The sequence below is a fragment of the Eurosta solidaginis genome, chromosome 4, assembly GCF_040869045.1.
Source record: "Eurosta solidaginis isolate ZX-2024a chromosome 4, ASM4086904v1, whole genome shotgun sequence".
Taxonomy (NCBI): Eukaryota; Metazoa; Arthropoda; class Insecta; order Diptera; family Tephritidae; genus Eurosta; species Eurosta solidaginis.
The window spans coordinates 11,020,726-11,042,879 of record NC_090322.1 but is presented as its reverse complement, the minus strand read 5'-3'; the positions used below and the strand labels follow the sequence as shown (position 1 = coordinate 11,042,879).

General features: G+C 35.9%; 3 protein-coding genes and 1 non-coding gene across 8 annotated transcripts in view; 2 read left to right on the top strand and 2 right to left on the bottom strand.

Annotated features, from left to right (window-relative positions):
* The window catches only part of LOC137249016 (protein bric-a-brac 1), a 45,129-nt gene extending 31,861 nt beyond the window's left edge, over positions 1–13,268 (top strand). For 4 of the 5 annotated variants that reach the window (XM_067780075.1, XM_067780078.1, XM_067780076.1 and 1 more), the window contains exon 2: positions 460–13,268. In XM_067780075.1, the coding sequence (XP_067636176.1) occupies positions 726–2,312 (1,587 nt within the window). In that variant the 5' untranslated portion in view covers positions 460–725 and the 3' untranslated portion in view covers positions 2,313–13,268. The remainder of the gene's footprint in view (positions 1–459) is intronic. The other variant, XR_010952234.1, reaches the window with a different exon arrangement.
* A 2,460-nt stretch (positions 13,269–15,728) lies between these two features.
* LOC137249014 (putative ribosome-binding factor A, mitochondrial) lies at positions 15,729–18,036 on the top strand. The gene has a single exon (XM_067780073.1). The coding sequence runs from the start codon at positions 15,864–15,866 to the stop codon at positions 17,058–17,060; it is 1,197 nt and encodes a 398-aa protein (XP_067636174.1). The 5' UTR covers positions 15,729–15,863; the 3' UTR covers positions 17,061–18,036.
* RpLP2 (ribosomal protein LP2) lies at positions 17,121–18,916 on the bottom strand. Its single transcript, XM_067780074.1, has 4 exons — positions 18,898–18,916; positions 18,458–18,537; positions 17,882–18,260; positions 17,121–17,242 (listed from the first exon to the last, which is right to left on the bottom strand). Exon 3 carries the CDS (start codon positions 18,257–18,259, stop codon positions 17,921–17,923), a length of 339 nt encoding a protein of 112 aa, XP_067636175.1. The 5' UTR covers position 18,260; positions 18,458–18,537; positions 18,898–18,916; the 3' UTR covers positions 17,121–17,242; positions 17,882–17,920.
* On the bottom strand, positions 17,756–17,836 carry LOC137251554 (small nucleolar RNA Me28S-Am982). The gene has a single exon (XR_010953290.1). It is a non-coding gene; the product is annotated as a small nucleolar RNA Me28S-Am982 (small nucleolar RNA).
* Positions 18,917–22,154: the final 3,238 nt, after the last annotated feature.

Genomic DNA, 22,154 nt, shown 5'->3' with positions numbered 1-22,154 from the left:
TTGACGCAAATAGGGCTTTTATAAAAAACTGTTAGTCAGCAACTGTGTGAATCAACTTATAGTGAAAACACCTCTAGCTTAACTGAGTTAGGGTGGTACTCCACACATTAATAGTTCTGGAACATCCTTCGCCAAGCCAAATGCGAAAATATTTCTTACATCTGCCTATATTTTTACAAGTGCAAAAACAAGTTGTGAAACTTTATAGGATCAATTTGAAATGTTATTTTTAAGCATGGATTGGCATCTTGAAAATATTTTTTTATTAGAAACACACTGGGACATTTAAATATCTATGAAACCTATTTTAAAAACCGTAATTTTTAAAAATCCCACCTGATTTTATTTATTAAAAATTTTCTCATAAAAACGCTTTTGATTTCTAGTTTTTAAAAAATATGTTCTATGATAGATTTGTATGTGTCCCCAATTCTATTTAAACGTTTTTCTCTTTTTTAGTCTGTCACCACTCTCACTAATCTCTTAGAGGTGTAATTCAACACCTGGCCAAGGAGGCAGTTTAGCACTTCCGAAAATAAAAATAAAAATATATAAATTTTTACTTCCCGGTAATCGAAAAGGAAAATATTTGAAGTGAAATAGTCCAAAATATATTTTAAAACGATTCTCCACGACAACTATATACATATTTCTTCACATCCAGTTGTTGAAACATCTGTACCTGAAACTGACACCTTGGCCAACTTATAATCGTCAAACAGACAATGAACGCGGCACAGCGACAGGAGTTCTGTGTGCGATGGAACAGCCATTTGGGTAGTATTGGTGCCGCCTTCCCTCAGCTGTTAGCCGGACAGCGTTATGTAGATGTCACCTTGGCTTGCGAAGGCCACCAGGTGCATTGTCATCGGCTTGTCTTGGCGGCGTGCTCATCATATTTCGATAGTATTTTAGCAGAGAATCCATGCAAACATCCCGTCATCATTTTACCGAGCGAAATCAAGTTGTGGGAGATTCAAGCATTGGTCGACTTTATGTACAAAGGTGAGGTGAATGTTACACAAGCCGGTTTGCCACAGTTGCTACGCTGCGCAGAACAATTACGCATACGTGGTCTATACGGCTCCGATGCCGCGCTCAACTTAAATCAGCTAAAGGCGTTAACGAATAAAGCAGCCGCGGCAGCAGCAGCGGCAAATCAACACCAACAAGCAGATGGTATTGAGACCGATACAGATACAGCTACGAATTCAACAACAACCACGACAGCGACAGCAGCAAGTGCGTTACAGCAGTTACACGCAAGCGGAGGCATGACAGCTGCTATGATGTCGCAAGAACTGCAACAACAGCAGCAATTACAACAACTGCAGCACCAGCAACAACAAAAGTACCAGCAACAGCAAACATTTATGATTAAAAAGGAGATGCCAACACTGCACGAAGTGGAGCAGCAGCAGCAATTGCTGCAACAACAACAAAGCAATGGCACAATCGCGCATCACACCGCAATGCAACAAAATAACGTTGAACATCATCAACAACAACTCGCACACCAGCAGCAACTACAATTGCAGGCACAGCAACATCAACAGCACCAGCAACAACAGCGTGTGCCGCAAGCTACACTGGTGCATGTAGCAAATGCTGCTGCCGCCGCTATGGCTGCTGCTGGCACAGCGACAAATTCGAATGCCGCCAGCGAAGAGGAAGAAGAATCCGCTGATGATTCCAATTCGAATCAAGCTTACGAGGAATACAAATACAACATGCAACAACAAAATATTTCCGCTAACAAACTAAAGGCAACTCAAGCCGCTGCCGCCACCGCTGCTGGTGCACACCTCGACTCGACAATAGAAGATGATCACAATTATGTGGCGGCGCACGATGAAGATAGTAGTTATGGCGCCAGCGCCGATACTGAGCATGATAGCTCCGCGAACATATCACTGCGCGGGATGCTGCAAGACCAATCGAATAGTGCAAGCGCTGAAGCTGGTTCACTTAAACGTATACGTCGCTCCGAGGCATCGTTGGCGCAAGCGGCAAAATGTGTATCAAAGGGACAAACCTTCCAAACCGTTAGCAATATGTTCAACATACCAGTCTCCACCATACGTTTCTATATGGCACGCAAAGGTATATTGCCGCGCCGAAAGCGTGGACGCGGCGCATCATCAGCGACAAATAATATCGGTGGTGGCGGTTCAATGACAGCCACAGCGGCGGCAACAATGTCACAAGCACTGTCACAATTAAAGCGTTCGGAAAGTCCGACTGGCTTTCAGGCGCATCACTTGGTAAGCGGCACCGGTGCAGCAGGTGGAGGTGGTAAAGCGCATATTTAATTCGAAGAAGGAAAGACGAAGCTGAGTGAGTATGAGGTAAATGTTAAACTTGTAAAATAAAATAAAGCTATATTAAAGCTCTCAACGGTTACGAGTGAGATTCTAAAAACAACTACAACTAGACATATAAACAAACGAAAAATATAAAAGTAAAAAAAGTACTTGTTAAGTTATATTAGTGGTGATATAACTAATTATAAAAATAGTTTGGCACAATAGACTTGCGAGTGGATTAAGTTGTGGCATAATTATAAACATATAAAACTGCTTATCAAATGCGGCTCATAAGAAAGACTTTTCTGTATTAGGTGTAAGATTCTAATGTTATAGCCATAACCGGAGTTTTTTTGTTTTTATGGATGGTATCATTTTCTATATCGAAAGATATGGTTATGTAACCGGATATGTCTATAACGTTATGTTATGTCGCTAATAATTTAACTTTTAGCAGTTTGTAAATTAAGCAAAAAGTTTTAGAAAACATACTCAAACGCAAATTTATTTATGTAATTATGTTAACAGTATAGATAAGTACATACATATTAGGGCGGGTCAAATTGTATGGGGAAAAAAGGGGGAAAAAACTTCAGGTGCACATCCAGTTTCTGAATCTATGGGTCATGCTGAGTAATATTGTCAATGGGACCATAGGTCTGAAATGAATTTCGAGCCACCCTAATTTTGTTAGAAAATTTTATATCCCAAATCGAATCCGAATTTGACATTTATTTTCATGTATTTTATTTGTGAGAGCCACAATTCGGATTGGGATATACAAGTTTCTAACAAAATTAGGGAGGCTCGAAATTCATTTCAGACCTATGGTCCCATGGACAATATTACTCAGTATGGCCCATAGATTCAGAAACTGGTCGCCACTAATTTAACTTTTTCCCTTTTCAACAATAAATTTGACCCACCCTAATACATATGGATCTTTAATAATTTTAAAACTTAATTTTTCTTAAGTAATACCTTTTCACCTCACTCCTTACATTGTAGGTTAAAGTGTACAAAATATTCGTTTTAAGCTAGTTTGCAGTGTAAGTAATAGCTATGTAGTACATATATTTTTGTGTTAATTCTTAAGCTAATTCATAAAGAACGCATGACATCTACATTAACATACAAAAATATAAATATTCAAACAAATTTTGACTACTATACTATTCCATTAGAATTATTGACAAACATTAAACAAAATTCAAAAACAGTATTCCAAAATTTGCGCTATACTTATATCTAAAGTTTTGATAAACTGTTCTTAATTGCTGAAAATTGTAACGTAAGCGTTGGTAGAAATATTTTACTTGAAAAGCAAATTTTAATTAAAAATTTTAACTACAAAAATACTACATTTAAAAACCCGCCCTAGTAATATAATAGTTCATTAAGGGCGAAACACAATACAAGCGAGCAAGTAGCATAGCAAGGAAAATTTCAAAACTTATTTAGGTCCTAATTTTTAATTGCATTAACTTGTTTTAAAATTTTACAAAAACAAAAACAGCTTAAAGATCAAAACACATGTGCAGCAGTTTTGCCTGCATGATTACTTTATAGGCACGTGTGCAGATATTTACCTGGCAGCTCCATGCTAAGTGGTTACCAAATCATAGGCGGTATTTTTCAAACTATTTTAGGCTGGGTGCGAGTTCGCCTAAATTTTAGGTACCTAAACTAATATTCCACTGGAACTTTCCAGCACTGCAATAAATTAAGAAAAAGCTGTCAAAACTGTGCGAGTTGAAATAATAACAATACGGGTAATTTGGTATTTTTGATGCGTTTCCACGTTAAAAAAAAGAGGTCAATTATGGTCCACCGTAAGTACCTATCCCAAGATAACAGTTCAAGAAAATGCAGTGGCTCCGTTTTATAAGGCTTTTTTTCGGACATAGTGGAGCACGTGCACAATGACCTTTTCCATAATCTCGAATTCAATACTGTGATGTTGGTACGCCTCCAATAACTTCTTTAGGCCAATTAGTGCACTTGGCTGCCAAATATGTTCAGATTGCGGTCCATATTTGAGAAGGATCCAATTCTTGTGTCGCCAACATCAGCTTGAACAAAATTGAGCTCACCATCACGTACAATCGATCGGACCATAATTGCAGGAGGGATCATCGCTCTATGATGTATGATTTACTTAAATTGAATGGACAAGAGCCATTTATTTGCATATACAATATTGAAAAATCAATATTTTTGTTTTTGAAATTTGACATTTGAATTTAAGTGGAAAAGTATGCTCATAAAAATTCGAAATTTTTATTTTGCACTGCGTTATCAACAGTTTCCATTGATTTAGGTTTTTTCTCTATTTAGATAGAAATTTAGGTCAACTCGCACACAGCCTTAATGTTGATTTTGTTAATCCAAAATCAAGTTTAAAATCAAAAAAAAAAAAAAAAAAAAAAAAAAAATGGTTTGATATTTACCTATTTAGCTTCTTTGTGATTGGGGTTGTTGTCACCCAACACTAATTCCATGCAGGCAAATTTTGTGCTTTCTGCATGGCCTGTTCAAATAAAATTTGTTGCATCAAATCAATGTTGGTTAACAAAAAAACCAAGCAAACATGAACAAGCACAAAACAAAATGTCAAATAAATAAATATTTTTCCGTCATTTCAGTTGTTTTACTAATTTTCATTTCATTTATTCAGGGTTTAACAATTAGTACAATTAGATATAAAAATCTTTTTTTAGCACAACGTCAGTTATAAAAATTTAAAATATATTATCATTGTTGACAAAAGAAAACAGTGAAATTCCAAACTATATTCGAAACAGTTTTTTTGGATTATAAAATTGATTTGGATAAACAAATTCAAAATTAAGTGCGTTTGAAAAATATTTTGTATCTTTATACAAGACTTTAGGGCTGATTACATTCACGACGGCGATGTAGCCGCCACATCTGTCATATTATTTTTACACATGTTCTTATGAGCGTCGCTATTTTCGGCGCGACAGAGCAGCACGATAATCAATCGTGAATGCTGTTGTAGCCAGATTAAACCAAATTCTATTTTTGGGAAGCGACAGTGAGTGGTGTCATTTTTATTTTCAGACCAATTCTAAATGTTCTCGCGGATTTTTTTTTCCCACGGAAAAATTCCTCCAATTTTTTTTTCCTAAGGAAAAGAATAATTGGGGAATAGGAATTTCGAATTTTCGAAGTCAGCTGTTTTGTCAATTGAAATTTCGTTGCGCATTTCTTATTTTGTATAAAAAATTGAAAAGTTTAATTATTGTTGCCAATTGGTTTGAAATTAAGAAATAAGGTATAAACAATGCACATTATTGCATTTCATGTGGGATTCACTGAAATGAGTAATGAATTGACACAGCAACATCAACAGAGGAGCATAAGAAGAAGACCGGCGGGATAACACAAATCCGCCGGAGTTGCCTGCATTCATTCTGCAAAGCAATTTTCTGGCGGCCAAGTCGAGTTAAGTTCGCCTTTCGCCATATACCAAAATCTATTTAAGCCTTCTTAAAAAGTCCTTGCGCAATTTCTGGATGGTTGCATCAAATATGCGAAGAGCTCTTCCGTTGCTTATGATATACTTTTCGACTTAAAATAAAGAATATTGTGGTTGTTGTTGTTGTATTAACAGTGAGAATATTGTGGTAGAACGTAAATACATATTTTAGCACAAATTTGTACAAATAAGTGTTCTTTCTTAAACCAATTTCCTTTAACTATTTTGATGCATTCCCTTTAATTTAACTAGTGAAAAAACTCCTATGAAATGGCAGAGAAATCTCCCTCTCCCTCACTTTCATTATACCTACTTTTCTCCCATAACCGGTTTCCGCTTTTTCGAACATTGTTCAGAATAGGAGGAAAGGGAGAAGTGAAAAAGCTCACAAGGAATTTTTATTTAGAATACGAGGAATGGGAGAAGGGAAAAACTCGCACGGAATTTTCGTTTAGAATTTGGCTGTCAATAAACACTAAAATAGAAATAAATAACAGATAATAAAAGCTAAAATCATTCTTTTTGGCGTTTTTTAAACATAATTAGTATTTTTTCAAAATGTTTCGCTACTATTTGCTGTAATTTATATTAGTGGCTGCCGCTTTCAAAGTAATCAAGAAACCAATGCTTGGCTACGGTTTTCGTCAAGCTCTGCTTTATTGTGGTTGTAGTCTGTAGACGCCGTGTTGAATGTGATCAGCCCTTTTGACACAAGCCGCTACATAGAGCTGCCAGGTATATATAACCGCACGTGTGTCTACAAAGCAATGAAGCAGCAGCAAAACTATCAGCACTGCAGGCAAAATTGCTGCACATATAATTTGGGCATAAGGGTTTCAAAAATATTGAATTTAAAAAAAGTGAAGTTTTAATTAGCAAAGCGAAAACATTTTTTCGTTGAACGAATATGAATATTAATTAGGCGAAATGGTGGAACGAACTTTAAACAACAGCTGCGATCTGGGCCTTTTTCTCAATGTCCGGATAACCAGATTTATGTAAAATAAACATGGAGAAAACCATCCATATTGAGCGGAAATTCGTCTTTTATGGTTATTTTGCCCATATATATTTTTAATTTGGTAAAGTTTCAGGGAGGAAAGTCAAAACGTTTGTCTGTAAGCACACAAAAATGAATCATTTTGAATTAATTTTAAAATTCATTTTCTCGCTGCAGATGAGCCGATGCTAACTTCGGGTTGGTCCTTTTTTACTCGGAAAAGAGTTGTGTCAATGCATTTTTACATTGAAAATTATCCGGCAATCATGTTTCGTTTACGTATCAAACATAAACAACATTGTGAATTCATAAAAGTTATCTTTTCTAGTCCTCCATTGCCACAACTATGTACATGTCTAATAAGTTGACAGGAAGAATGGCTGTCGCGAATGGTCAGATAATGGCAGAAACGTTTGTTTGTTTTCTCTCGGTAAAACAAGTGAACTGTCATAAATTGCCCATATGTGTTTCCAACAACTTTTCTTTTAAATGAGTCTATAGAAAATCAGATTACATATTGGTATTAATTTTTACAATCTAGTCTCTTCAGCAAATGATTAAATTTGTAATGTAACAGGTGATCGGAGCTGTTTACTATTTTGAACGTTTTTTCAAACATTCGCCACCTAAATGAACTTACAATGATAAACAGTAAACAATTTTATATCCGAATCATTATGAAAAGCTGCAAGTGCATTTTTTGTCGTTTTTATTCTTAGGAATCCCAGCGATCGGTTGTTATGTTATAAACATCTTTAACACCTCAGCCTAATAAAAGTGTACTGCCGGAATTTTCTATCAAAAATGTCGAATGTACATACAACTTGAATCAGAGTAACCTGAATTTAATTAACTGCGTAAGAACCTAATGACAATTTCACACAGAAACTTAACTAAACCACAATTTTCCTTACTTTAGCTCACAACTGCTAAAATTCGTCCAAAAATATCTGGAGAGGTGTAAAAAGACGCGCTTTGGACCCAGGATCACGAATCCAAAAGAGTAAATTGAAAATTTTATTTCTTTCTGTAGATATGTGCAAACAAAATTGAAAAACTTCATGTGGTTCTTGTAATTTTGATGATTTTGTAGTACCCACAAAAAAACTGTGGGTAAAAGTGTTTTGCGTAATTTTTATAAGCGCGGCCCAAGGCCGCCAATATAGAAAGGTGTTCTCCAGGGCCATTTTTCGGTTATTTGGAAATATCTTTCGACAGAAATAAAATTTTTAAAATCCACTTTCGGGTTCGTGGTCCTCGGTCCAGAACGCGTCTTTTGACACCTCGCGATATTTTTGGACGAGTTTTAGCAGTTGTGAGCTAAAGTGAAGAATTACCAAAATAAAATGCATGCGCAACTACTCTAAGATGTTACACCTAACCAAATATGTGCCGATTTTTTAAAAATCCATATTATCTTTTGCTGCAAATTTTGAATTTTTTGGAGTTTTTCTATTTTTCGTAAATTATTGAAAATAATTTATTTTTGATTGTTATTTGTGATACTGACAATAAAATGCGACCCCTCAAGCAAAACGTACTAGATTTTCGATACCATTAGGCATTCAATAAAGCAATAATGAGATAATTAGGGATTTGTATTTTGTATGGTGAATTGGGTTCAATAAGGGCTTTTATGTAGAAAACTCAACTAATCATTTCATTAACCTTCTGTGTGAAATCGGTATAACTCAATTTCTGATTTTCGTTTTGCATTACCTTTCGGTTTGACGTTGTACATGTTGTACATTTTAGCAAAGCATGCTTGTTTCGATTAGAGCAAAAGAGTGGTATATGTTGATGCGTTAAAAATCGGCGTGCATTTTTCTTAGGTTGGCAAATTGTGTTAAAATAAAAATTGCTTTTAACTAATTGCACAAGGTAATTTTTCAAAAATTCTCCACTGCATACAAAGTGATAAGTAAAAGCAAGTTATTTTGATGAAAGCATTTCGAAATAATAATAAATTACCAAAATTTGTATTTTTAAGCAGATTTAAGCTATTTGAAATCGCAATTGTAACGGAAAGATATTTGTTTATATATTGCCTAATTCTAACCCATAATGAGGCATTCGGGCAACTCTAGACTAGCTTCATAATGACGGTTAATCAGTTTTGAATTCAAATTTTTCAAAAATTCTCCACTGCATACAAAGTGATAAAGCATATATGACACAACTTTATTTTTGCTTGGATTCCAAGCTAAAAAAACTGACGAAACTTTATCGCAACTTCAAAACACAAAAAAAAGGCTATCATGAAAAAACGACACAACTATTCCCCCAAAATTAATGAGTTTGACATGTTTTTTTATGTTTTACATTTTATTTTTACATTAATGTTTTTAACAATAAAAACAATGGAAATAACACGCGAAAATTATTTCGGGTTCTAGTGGTTCACTTTTTTCACAAGAAAGTTGATTTTAATTATGTTTTTATGCACCAAATTTTCAAGTTAAGAACAAAATTTTCATTTGTCAGAAAAAAATAAAGAAAAAACGGCCGAATGTCAAAAAAACCTATTGAAATACAAACTAGCTCGTTTGTTTTTAATGAACTAGGTTGTATTTTTCTTGTATTTCGTTAGTTTTTTGAAATATAGTTTACACAGTTACACCAGTACTGAAGCCGTATTAGGAGGGAGTGCGACAAAAAATTTAAGATAAAATACAAAAAAAAAAAAATACCCGAAAATAAAGTAGTGTCATATAGGTATAATTGCGATTGTTATTAGCCGTGTTTTTTTTACACGCGTATACGTTTCGTTTGCGCGTAAAAAAAACGCCTATCCTCGCTTAGATAATGCTTAGGAGACCCATCTAGCGGCTGTGGTTAAAAAACTAGCTACAGCAACAGGGTGTACCGAAAAGCGGAGACACAACGCTCTGATGGCCATAGGGATAACATATAGTTGAATCAGTTGCGATGAATTGTGGACACACATAGAATACATAGAATTAGTGTAGAGGGTGAAACAAAGACACGTATTTTAGTTACATCTGAGTATAATGCGTATTGAAATTTAGTTGGACAAAATTTCAGAGGTGTATTTAAATTTTGTCGCTTAGCAGTCCATATAAAGTTTAAGCGTAAACGGATATACGCGTGTTAAAAAACACGGCTATTATATTATGACGCCACCACATATATCTTGAACCCCAATGCCGTTTCCGAGATTTAAAATATGCCAAAGGTGTCGACCAACGAGTAAGATATAGAAAATCATAAATAAAATTAGTAACTATTAAGCAATAATAGAAAGTTGACCTTGCTCTTTAGTTGCAGCGTTCAATATGTTTGTATCATTGAGAATTATGCTGCTGCAGTAAGCTAGGGTAGCCCTTAAAGCGGTTATCGTCGTATAAGTTAATAATTAAATTAAATTAATATTTTCTATCCATTGTGCTGACTAATTTTCTCTTCAGTGCAGCTTAAAGCTAAAAATACTGATTTTTATTACGAAAATGTTTAAAATAAATAAATGTATGGCGCGATAACCTCCGAAGAGATCTAAGGCCGCGCTTCTCTTCCAATTTGCGTCGTGCTCCTCTTGATTTTCCCTGCAATTTGGCTGGACGGGACCTACATGATTTTATGCCGACTCCGAATGCAAAGCAGATGAGTTTTCACTGAGAGCTTTTCATGGCAGAAAATGTTTAGATATAATAATTATAGACATATGTATACTCAAAAGTTTTTTTTTCGCACAAAAGTAAAACGATTGCATTTGTATTTTGCTTAATGCCAGAAAATTGTAGGCATAAACATTAATAGTTTTAGGCTTTAAATTAGTTAACATCACAAGACGCGAGCATGTGTCTGTATGAAGGAAATAACTTATTTGCTAAACTCACAAAATACATTTTGACTTGCTAAATTTGATCAATGTTAAATTTAATTAAGTAAAACATAAGTTTAGACAAAATTTCCGTGATCACATTTTCAGTAAATATATATTTGGCGCGATTTACCTCCTCGGAGATATAGGCCGAGCTTCTCTTCTAATTTGTGAAGTGCTCCTTTTTATTTTTCCTAAGATTTGGTGGGACGGGACCTGTATGTTTTATGCCGACTCCGAAAGGCAGAAATACACTCGGAGTGTTTGCCAAACGACTGATTTTAATTGAAATCCCCTTTCCTAAATTTTCGATGTATATTTGCCCGGGATTTGAACCCAGAACCTTCGGTGTGTTGACGGAGCACGCTACCACCACACCACGGCGGCCAACAGTTCTCACGCTCTCTCAGATATCTAGCGCTTAGGAAAATCTTTGATTAGAAAATGAACAACGTTGATTTAATTTCCAACCAAAGCTTTTCACTGGATTCTTTAACACACTTCGCTATATTTTTACCAATACAGTTTTTTTCTGAAGCTGCTTTCCGTTAATTAACTTTTTTAAAGCATTCGACTATTTATTACGATGTCAAAAAGATTTTTACCCGTATTGGTGAATAGCTTAAGTAAATGTGTGCTGAGTGATTCAATTAAAGTAGTTCGTTCACGAGCAACTCTATTTTGCACCAAGCCAAGGAATATTGTCAGTAAATTGTTCGTGTATTTTCATCACTTCTTGGTTCTCACGGACCAGCCAGTTAAACCGAAACGAAGTCAATTTTCACCATTTTATTGATGCTTTGGAATTTATGTTATTTTGTTTATTTTCTTACTTAAAAATGTTTGTTTAAGAAGATGCTTAAATGCATCGATTTTATAATAAGTTTCTGAAATGGCGTACGTCATGAAAGTGACGGATTGTATCTGCTGAGCTCACAACTTCCACACAACACGTGCGCTTCAAAGGAATTATATAGCTCTATATGCTTCAGTTTCATAGGTTTCCTATATTAAGTATATGTATTTACATTTAAAACTACGATATATGTGTGTTAAATGTTTGTCCTTATGTGTCCAATTTAAAACATTAAATTATTTATAGGGTGAAAATATAAATTCATAGTTATAGAAAGGCATACAGTATGCAAATCCATATCTATTATTAAAAAACTATGAGATAGATTAAAAAAAATCTTTCCAATAGAAGGTAATGATAATTATTTATTTTTTGAATTACATATACAAAAATGAAATTAATTTTGTTTTGAACGCTGATAATATTTGTCGAAGAAACAGCTTAGCTTTAGCTTCCAAAAGTTCTACCTTCATAAATGTAAATAAAACGTACCTACTTCATTTAGACTACGAATACACCCTAATGCTGGGGCTGAACATGCGGTGTTAGTATCCAACTCTAAAGAAAATCAAAAGACATATATAAAAAAGGTTTTAATAAAACCACATTTCTTACTAATTTTCGCCAGATTTGGATACAAAGCTTAAAGCAAAAAAAAAAAAAAAAAAAATAGACTCAGTTACTTAATTGTTTAAACTCCACAGCTGATGCATTGGGGATAAGACAAGTGTGATATCTTCAGCATAGACGCAAGAATTACAAATAGAACCGATCACTTGATTTTTGAAGTGACTATCGTGGTCTCATCATGTTTCTCTTTCTATCACCCGCTGAAGATAGCCGACCGTGTGCGCCGCCATATTGAATACTTTGTCAAAATGCTAAAAAATAACTATGTTGGACATCCTATCAGACAGCTGGCGTATAAGATATCGCACTTGTTTTGTACACAACGAACTGATGCGACGTTTATACCTGTCAAATATGAATCTCAATACCCATTAAAGGCTGATCAAACCTACCTTATGGAAATCAATGTAATCGCGTTTAATGGTTCCATACCACAACGCTAACGCCATAAAGATACCATAGCCAACCAATTGGTAATTTAATAACTTTTTGTAGATTTTATTCATTGTTTTGGATACGTTATGAGTAAGAGACTTATTTTTTGCGGAATATGTTTGTAATTTTTTGCGTTTTCTTCATTTTTATGAAGTTTTCATGATTTTTAGGTTAAGGCACCATTAATCGATCACATTGGAGATGGTTATGCATATGGGTATGGTTACGACTATGGCGTTAGGGTTAAGGAAGTTTTATTGGCCCTTTAGATTTTGTAATAAATAAAGAATTATTAAAACTAAATTAAAGCTAAAATTGAAATAAAGAATTAAGAAAGACTTTCTGAGTTTTTTTTTTGTTTGTAAGATATTACAAAAGTACTATAAAATTAGTTATAACTTTTATATATTCTTCTTTTTCACACAGGTATTATAAAAAGACTAATTTTTTTACTTTTTTGCTATTATTGTTTCGATTTTTAAGCATCACATTAGTTTTGTATATAAATATGTATTTTATTTTTTATATGCTGTAATTAAAATAAAATAATTTTTTTTTTAATTATTTACGTTTCAAGAAGTAATACCTACGTATGTAGTAATTTTCCTCATTTGCATTGCCATATTAGTGTTAAAAATTGTACTGATTTTATAAATAATGATTTTCATACGAATAAAATAGTAATACAAACAGTCAAAATTTGCTTTAATAAAAATATAAGATTTTGTTTAAATATGCCTTTTTTTTACATGGCTTTGTTACGAATACTTTTGATATTGAATACGAGTATTTCTAGGAAAAAAACACTTCGTTTTCATTTTCACTTGCCCGTATTCAAAAACAGAGGAAAGACTTGCCATTATTACCATGTGAGTTTAAATTACAGTTAAAGGGTATGTTCGAGTTGCAGTTGTTGCAGCAGTGTTACTTTTTATGACATGCATCACGTTCTTCGGCAAAGTTTCAGCAGCTGTGTCAGCGTCGCGCGTTCGGCGAATGAAATGTTGACAATCTAGTGGTCTTGACTAGCAAATCAAACTCAACATACTAATTTTAACTGCGCTTTTGCAGCGCATTATCAGCGTGAGTATAAATAACATACTATCAATTAAGTAGCACTGTAAAATTACTGCTGTAATCATTTGACGGCTCGAATACGCCTAAAGTTGACTAGAGTTCAACCTTGCGACCATGGCCGTCTAAACTTAAATGAGCAGAAAAATTATGTAAGCGGCCAAAGCGGCACTGAAATCCTTGAATAAACTACGTTGATGCTTACATTTGGCGCCAGTTTTAGCGAAACCAGGTTAGCTGCCGTGACTTGCCATGCTACGGCCAAAATTGTGGTTAACCGCCACGACTCTTCGAATATTGTGGTAGACGGACCTTGCTTATCTGTTCTCCAAAAGATATTGACACGTGACAGGATATTGGTTGTGGGAGCTGAAATAATTTCTTCTTGTAGCGATAAAGGCCCCCCATTTTTTGAACATCTATCTCATCTTCAGTCAACTTTTCGAGTACGGAGCTTCGGAATGGAATACCTGCATTTCTACTGGTGTTACCCGAAAGCTAACGCAATTCAGACATCTTTTATTTCCATCGAATTATTAAAGAGATCCAAACACGCATTTTAATAACTCCCCACCTTGGTAATAAAGTATTACCAAACATAGGTAAAAGTCTAGTTGAGGGGTCGACTGCTAATACGCTACCAAAAATACCGAGAGAGGTGTCAAACGACGTGCCTTGGTATCAGTATTAATAATCTAAAGGCGGATAATAAAAATTTGAACTCGTTCAAAAGATATTAACGAAAATCCGAAAAATGACCCGCGGGTCCCTCCGAAACCGGGGGTGGGATCCAAAGTATTTTTGCGCAGAACACCTTTCTGCATTAAAAATTACCCTAGGTGGGTTCAACACCGGTTTGGAGACCAAAACTATATCCGCGCAAAACGTTCACGATTTTTTTTTTTTTTTGTGTACAACAACCACATGAAAATCTCCACTTCAACTGCAAATATCTTTGGACAGAGATACAATTTTTTCTGCCTTCGGATTAATATTCTCTAAGTCAATACGCGTCATTTGACACCTCTCTCGATATTTTTGGTAGCGTATTGGCAGTCGACCCCTTAACTAGACTTACGCAAACATATTTCTCAGGTTATTCGGCAATACTGGCGGCTACCGTGGTGTGATGGTAGCGTGCTCCACCTACCACACCGTATGCCCTGGGTTCACACCCCGGGCAAAGCAACATCAAAATTTTAGAAATAACGGTTTTCAATTAGAAGACAATTTCTAAGCGGGGTCACCCCTCGGCAGTGTTTGGCAAGCGCTCCGGGTGTATTTCTGCCATGAAAAGCTCTCTGTGAAAACTCATCTGACTTGCAGATGCCGTTCGGAGTCGGCCTAAAACATGTAGGTCCCGTCCGGCCAATTTGTAGGGAAAATCAAGAGGAGCACGACGCAAATTGGAAGAGAAGCTTGGTCTTACATGCCAACCTAATAAAACCGCACTGCGTTTTTTTAGCGCACGCAAACAACCGGCGTTTTTTGCCCGAACCCAAATAAGCAGGCGTTGCGACAATGCATGGCGGAACGATACAAGGTGGCAGCATGGGACAGCTGATTATAAACTTTTTTATTTGATTTGATACATCAACTTCCGGCGCAGTAGGATTTTGACATTTGTCCATCGAATTTATAAAAACAAAGTACATGAAATTTTTATTTATGTTTGTAGGTATGTCGCCATGCTGCCACCTTGTATCGTTCCGCCATGCGACAATGTAAAGCATGTGTGCAAACGTCAAATCTAAATGTCACGCAGAACAAAAATTGGAAATCGAGTTAGGTTTTCACGCAGCAAATTCAATTTGGGTTGCTCTCATACAAGTTGTATGTGCATGAGACATTTTTGGCAGAAAATGACTTGCGTGCGTTTATATTAGGTTGGCATGTTAGATCTCTTCGGAGGTTATCGCGCCTTACATTTATTTATTTATTTTTATTTATTTATTCGGCAATACATTATTCTTATACGAAATCGAGTCAAACTTTACTTTCCGAAGTTCGGTCGACACTAGAAATTCGTCAAATTCAAGTAAGACAAGAAATCGACAACTCTAACGATAGTCATGTTCCACCATCCACAAGATGTACACAAAACTCAGCTGATCAAAAAAAGACGCAGTTCAAGCACAATTGCCAAGAAAAATATATATTATAGGTAGGTGCATTATTAAATAATTTTTGCTGCAAATTTGCGTTGTGACACTACATCAATGTTACGAAATGTTCAACGCAATAATCAACACCTCAGATATATTGAATGGCAAGCGAAAGGATGCGCGAACATTTCCACCACTTGTTGGGGAAAAGGTAACTTCAATGCCAAGGCTAATATCATGAATTTTCAAGGAAGGGTTATGAACAAACTAATCGGTCAGCGCGTATCGGGTAGCAAAAAACGTTGGATACCGGGAAGTGATAACCACGCAGTCAATACAAGAATCCAACCAAATTCCGACCTTTTTAGTAAAAAAAGAGTCGCCAGTGGCAGCGGAAAGAATACTATACGTCGTATGGCTGTGCTAAATAAACTATTTATGAATCATATCACAGATTTGTTGGCAACTGGCGATGCATCTGAGGCTATAGTGGGGCGTGGTTTGCAAGTGACACGCGTTAAAATTTCACCAGATTTCACATGCATAAACGTTTATTGGTTAGGCAATGGTGAAGCAATAGCTGATGCTACACTTGAGACTGAACTGCGGCGTTCTAGTGGTTTGCTACGTCATGAACTCTCCCAATTGATGTTGATGGGTGAAGTGCCACGCATAACATTCGTACGAGAGAAAAAATTTATAAATACTGCGGAAATTGAGGATATACTTCGCAACATTGATTTCACCGCGATAGAAGAAACAGATGCTGCAGTAGACATCTGCAAGGAAGCAAGCGGTAGAAAAGAGCCGAGTGAAAGAAAAAATTTGGTTGCAAATATGATGCAAAGTGAGTTTTACGGTAAGTCTGTTCAAAAAGAATTAAGCAAATTAGAGAAAGATGAAGAGTTTCCCGAGATGCGTCAGGACGTTCTTGGTTTGGATCATCAGCTCATTATATCTAAGTTACTAACTAAAATGCGTAAATCCCAACAGGCTTGGGAAGATCATACAAATAGCAGACGTGTTGTAACCGAAGTAGTAACTGTTAATAGGGAGTCGTTAGAGCAGGTGCAAGAAAAAATTGCTGAAGCTGCAGAACGGTTTGAGAAGTTTCTGGCCAAAAGACGTGATCGGAAGAATACGCCAGAACGTAAACGACACGATCGCGCATCCGACTGGGTAGATGAAGTAGAATCGGCGGCATTGAAAGGACCATCATACGCTGCGCTAACACCTACGCAGCGCAAATTACTAGAGACTGAAGATTATGTATATGAAAATGACGAGGGTAATGAGAAAACTAAAAAGTAACAAATAGTTTTAGGAAGTATACATATAAACGCGGTTTCAACTGCAAATAAAAAGTGATCATTTAAACGTGTAAAAACATATACTTTATTTCATAGAAATAAAAAAATCCATTGTGTATTGTAAGTATATGCGGTACAAATCCACCCCATGCTGACACTGTTGACTCGAGCTTGCACGGTAACCTATAAGCAAAAGAAATCGCTCATTAACATGCAACAAATATGTAAAATTAAATTTTTAATTGCAATGTAAATCAGGGTAATATACTAGATGGCGATGCACCACCTAATTTTGGGCCAACATTTTCGAGTGTGGTATGAAAAGACGCGTCCCTGCCCCGTTTTAAGAATCCGAAAGCGGAAATCAAAAAATTAATTTGTGTCGAAAGTTATTTACAAAAAACCGTAAAATGCCCCCGAGAGGGTTCGAAATAGGGGGCTCAATCCAATTTTTTTGTACAGATCATCTTTCCGAGTTGGCGGCCTTTGGCCGCGATTTAATAAAATAACCCTGGGTGGCAAAAAAATAACAACCACATGAAATTTTGAACCGATGTTTTGCTTATATCTTTTGACAGAAATAAAAAAATTAATTTCCGCTTTCGGGTTATTAATACGGAGGTTAAAACGCGACTTTTGATACCCCCATTGTCAAATTTTGACTACAATTAGGCAGTGCACCGTCATTTAGTAAATTACCTAAATCAGTTAAAAACTTATTTGACATCACGGCTTGTTCTCAGTCGAAAGATGGTGAAGTTTTATTCATCACAAACTAATAAAATAATATAAACACGCGTTTAATTTCAGTTGTTAACTCACCGGAAAGTTTCTGCACGTTTTTGTTCCACTGCCAGCATCCTATTCGAAGAGACCGAAGCCCATATCATCGTCTTCAGACTCAGATTCTTCCTTCTTCTCTTCTTTCTTAGCTTCTTTTTTGTCACCCGCTGCCTCAGCAGCAGCTGCGGGCGTGGCGGCAGCAGCAACGCCACCTCCAACAGGCATGGACGAGAGTTTCTCGCGACCCTGGGCAATCAATTCTTCAATAGACTTGCCATTTAATTCCTTGATAACTTTGCTTAGGCGTTCGGCTTCAGCCTCAATACCCACTGAGCTGAGAATCTTCTCGATATCGGCATTTTTCGGGTTCTCATTACCGCCAAGAGCAGCCAACAGGTATGCAGCCACGTAACGCATTCTAGAAAAAAGAAAGTTGAATTATGTTCAATTAACCAAGTTAAGAGAAAGTATATATTTCAACACTTTGATAACAGTCCCTTCTTTTATCCTTTAAAATCTCTAGCATCATGTACTTCAACATTAAAACTTTGCAAAAATTACTTCCATAATAGCTAGTAGTTGCCTTTTTTTCCATAACTATAAATGTTTACTCACTTTTAAGTCCTTTTTTTCGACACGAAACGTGTACAGCACAAGAAAACAACTTTCGTTGAAGAACTTTAGAACGAAAAGACCATTGTAAATTTTACCAAGTAGCGCAACTAACAGCTGATCGGTGAAAATTAGCACATTCACACGCACAGTTCTCGACTCAGTTTCAAAACAAAACTTTAGATTATTTAATTCAAATTTTCAAGTGATATAATACTTACAAATTTATGTATACAGAATATATATGGCATTTTTGTTGTTATTAAAACAATATTTTTATTTATATTAAAGCTTTTATCATTTTTTTTTTTAACTTTGAAAAATCTCCGAACACCATTCCTTCATTATATGACATTCGACTGCCTAGTCCACTGCCTTCCACTCTATTCGCAACATAACCTCTACTTAAGCTGCCAAACTATATAGTAAACAATGGAAAAGACTACTGTCAGCGATTTGTCAAATACAAACCATTTCCTCTGTTATGCCACTGAAATGTAACTGACAGCCAGAGTTGCAAATCTTTGGAACTCTTGCAGTAATGCTGGTTTTACATAAAAAGTTTTGCTACGTCGCTTCGGCCGAAAGTCTAGTCCATGGTACAATTATTTATCTCATTACCCAACAGATCATCCCAATGATAATTGAAGGTAAGCTCTGTGTCCTACAAAATAAATTTTAAACAATAACTTTTAACACTCTTAATATATATTTGAAGCTAGAGATAAGCGCTCTTACCGCTGGTATATCTTTTATAGCAAAAAGTCCAATGCGATTTAATCCATTTACGGACTACTTTTGTGTCTCCCAATTTCGCACAAGTAATTTCTCAATAGGACTTATAAACTTTTTACTTGCTACAGCTAATGTAGTCGGTGAAGGCGATACTGCCTGGTTACGTGTACGTCTCGTAGTCGTTGCATCAGTCAAAAGCGCACTATCGCTACCACCTATATCTGGACTTGTAGTATGTATAAGCAATTCGCGGCGCCGTGTACTTCTTGTTTGAAGTCCCCCATCACTTTCGCTACCGTTATATGCAGCACCAGTTCCTGTTGGTGGTGTTGTAAATCCAATATATTTTGGGCTTAAATCCGAATACAATTCTGCCAGTAAGTCACGTTTTCCTTAAAAACCAAAACAAATATCAGAAAGATAACTACAAATTGTTAAGGCAAATAGCTTACATGCAGCACCAAATCAGTACAGGTACATTACCACTACGTATACCACGCTCTTGTCCAGATCCACTCTGTATATAAAGTGCCCAAATACCCTTTGGACCATATAATTTATGGCCAAATATTGACATTAAAGCAATGTTAATTGTATTAATTGGAATTTTGCCAACTGCGTGTGCTGCGTCGGTGTGAAAGAATATATTTCGTGAGCGGCAAAGATTCATCTATGGGCAGAAAACCAACTTTTACCAGTTAATTTTTTGTTTTAGTTTTCGGTTTGTTGACAAAAATTACAAATGACATTTCTTCTTCCATCACTTTTGACAGCAAAAATTGAAAGACCGATTGACAGTTTATGTTCCAGCGGCAACAACAAAATACACGGGAGGGTTGCATTTTTGCTAATGCTTTTACCTGGTAATTGTACCATGGTCTATTCAAACGTGTGCCCGCATATATATCTTCATGCACAAAGTCTGTGGCATGTAAATCGATGCAGAAAGTAAAGCAGACGTTAAATAATAACGCTGCCAAAGCGTCAAGGCGGTGCAATCGGATAAAGCTCTATATATTTACATAAATACTTTTTCCGCTTCAAAGTAGCGAAGCGCGGGTCAGTGTTATCTTATGGCGCTGTCAGAGTGCATTTATTTGACCCAAGTGTTTACGTCAATCTACTTTGTGATAGAATGCTTAGTTGTGTCAAAGTGTTGATGCTGCATTGTCATAGAGCGCTTCATTTAGTTGCTTCTCCTGATCTTAGATGTACACTTTGCATTCATATAATTTTAGTTTAAAATGTATATACATTTAAAAGGTGAATCTGTCTCCAATCGCTGCAATCAATGTGATGTGTGAATTACGCGATAATTGCCAATCGCATTTTCAAAAAATTTCAATTACTGGCAGTACCGACAAATCCTGTATGATGGTAACACTGTTTGATGCGTTGCATTGTGGCTGGAATTGGAACGTAACATTCATTGTAAATTTTACCAAGTAGCGCAACTAACAGCTGATCGGTGAAAATTCGCACATTGACACGCACAGTTCTCGGCTCAGTTTCAAAACAAAACTTTAGATTATTTAATTCAAATTTTGAAGTGAGATACTCCTTACAAATTTATGTATACAGAATACATATGGCGTTTTTGTTGTTATTAAAACAATAGTTTTATTTATACTAAAGCTTTTATCATTTTTTTTTTAACTTTGAAAAATCTCCGAACACCATTCCTTCATTATATGGCATTCGACTGCCTAGTCCACTGCCTTCCACTCTATTCGCAACATAACCTCTACTTAAGCTGCCAAACTATACAGTAAACAATGGTAACATTTGTGATTTAGTCAATTTGGTGGTCGATGGAAATCTTCTGTGCAAAATAAAAATTCTACGCGAATAGAAGTGAAATTAAAATTACATGTAAATGAAGCCAATGCTTATAAAGACCAGTCGCAGTAAAATGATATGTAATTATTAGCATTTACAAACGGCATATTCCAAAAGTTGAAAAAGCAAGAGTGCGAAACGGTAAATGGCGAACGTCAGAAAAAATTGATTTCTCATAAAAGGAGTACAATTTTTCCTTCAAGTATGGATTTGTATGGCGATTGCGTAAATTGGCCGTGAAGTTATATGAAAAATTAAGGAATTAAAAGCTGAGAAATTGTGCAGTTCAGTTGCTGTTGATTTTGAGTTAGAAAACCGTTTTCCATAGTTTTTTTTGTTTAATTTCGTGTCATTCATATAATTGAGGTTGTTAAAAAAATGATGGTCCGGCTGCTGCAGTGGTCTTGAAAGCAATGAATCAGCAGTAGATAATCAGCGCAAGCTGTAATAAACATTTGCTTTCGCGTTATAATTCTTGTGCATGTTCGTAATTATTCTGCAATTGCAAAATAAATTTTTGATTTTGTGGCACTTGGTTGCAAGCTGCGTTGATTTTGTTGCTACTTTACAAGTTTTTCTTGTGTTGTTTCTGTGTCGTGTCATACTTTGAAAATATTTGACAATTCGACATTTTTGTATTTTACCCTTCGCGACTTTACACTTTCTTTCTTACACAATTTATCCTATGGCTGCCATCATCAATTTTTTCAGACCAAAAATTTGTCATTGTAAGGACCAAAACTAATAAAGAAATAATATTTCGGTTGTGGGCCGACTGCTAATAGGGGTAATTCTATACGAAAGCATGACTTTGGTAATATGCGCCCAAAAATATTGAGAGGGGTGTCAAACGACGCGCCTTGACATCAGTATTAATAATCCGAAGGCGGAAAATAAAAATATTAACTCGGTCAAAAGATATTAACGAAAAAACAAAAAAAGACCAGCGGGTACCTCCGAAACCGGGGGTCGGATCCATAGTATTTTTGCGCAGAACACCTTTCTGAGTTGGGGGCCTTCGGCCGCGTTTATAAAAAAAAAACCCTGGGCTACGCCATGCCAAGTCCGGGTGTGTGGTATAACCGTGGCTACCGCCACGGTGATGCACAACTTTTTTTGTGGGTAC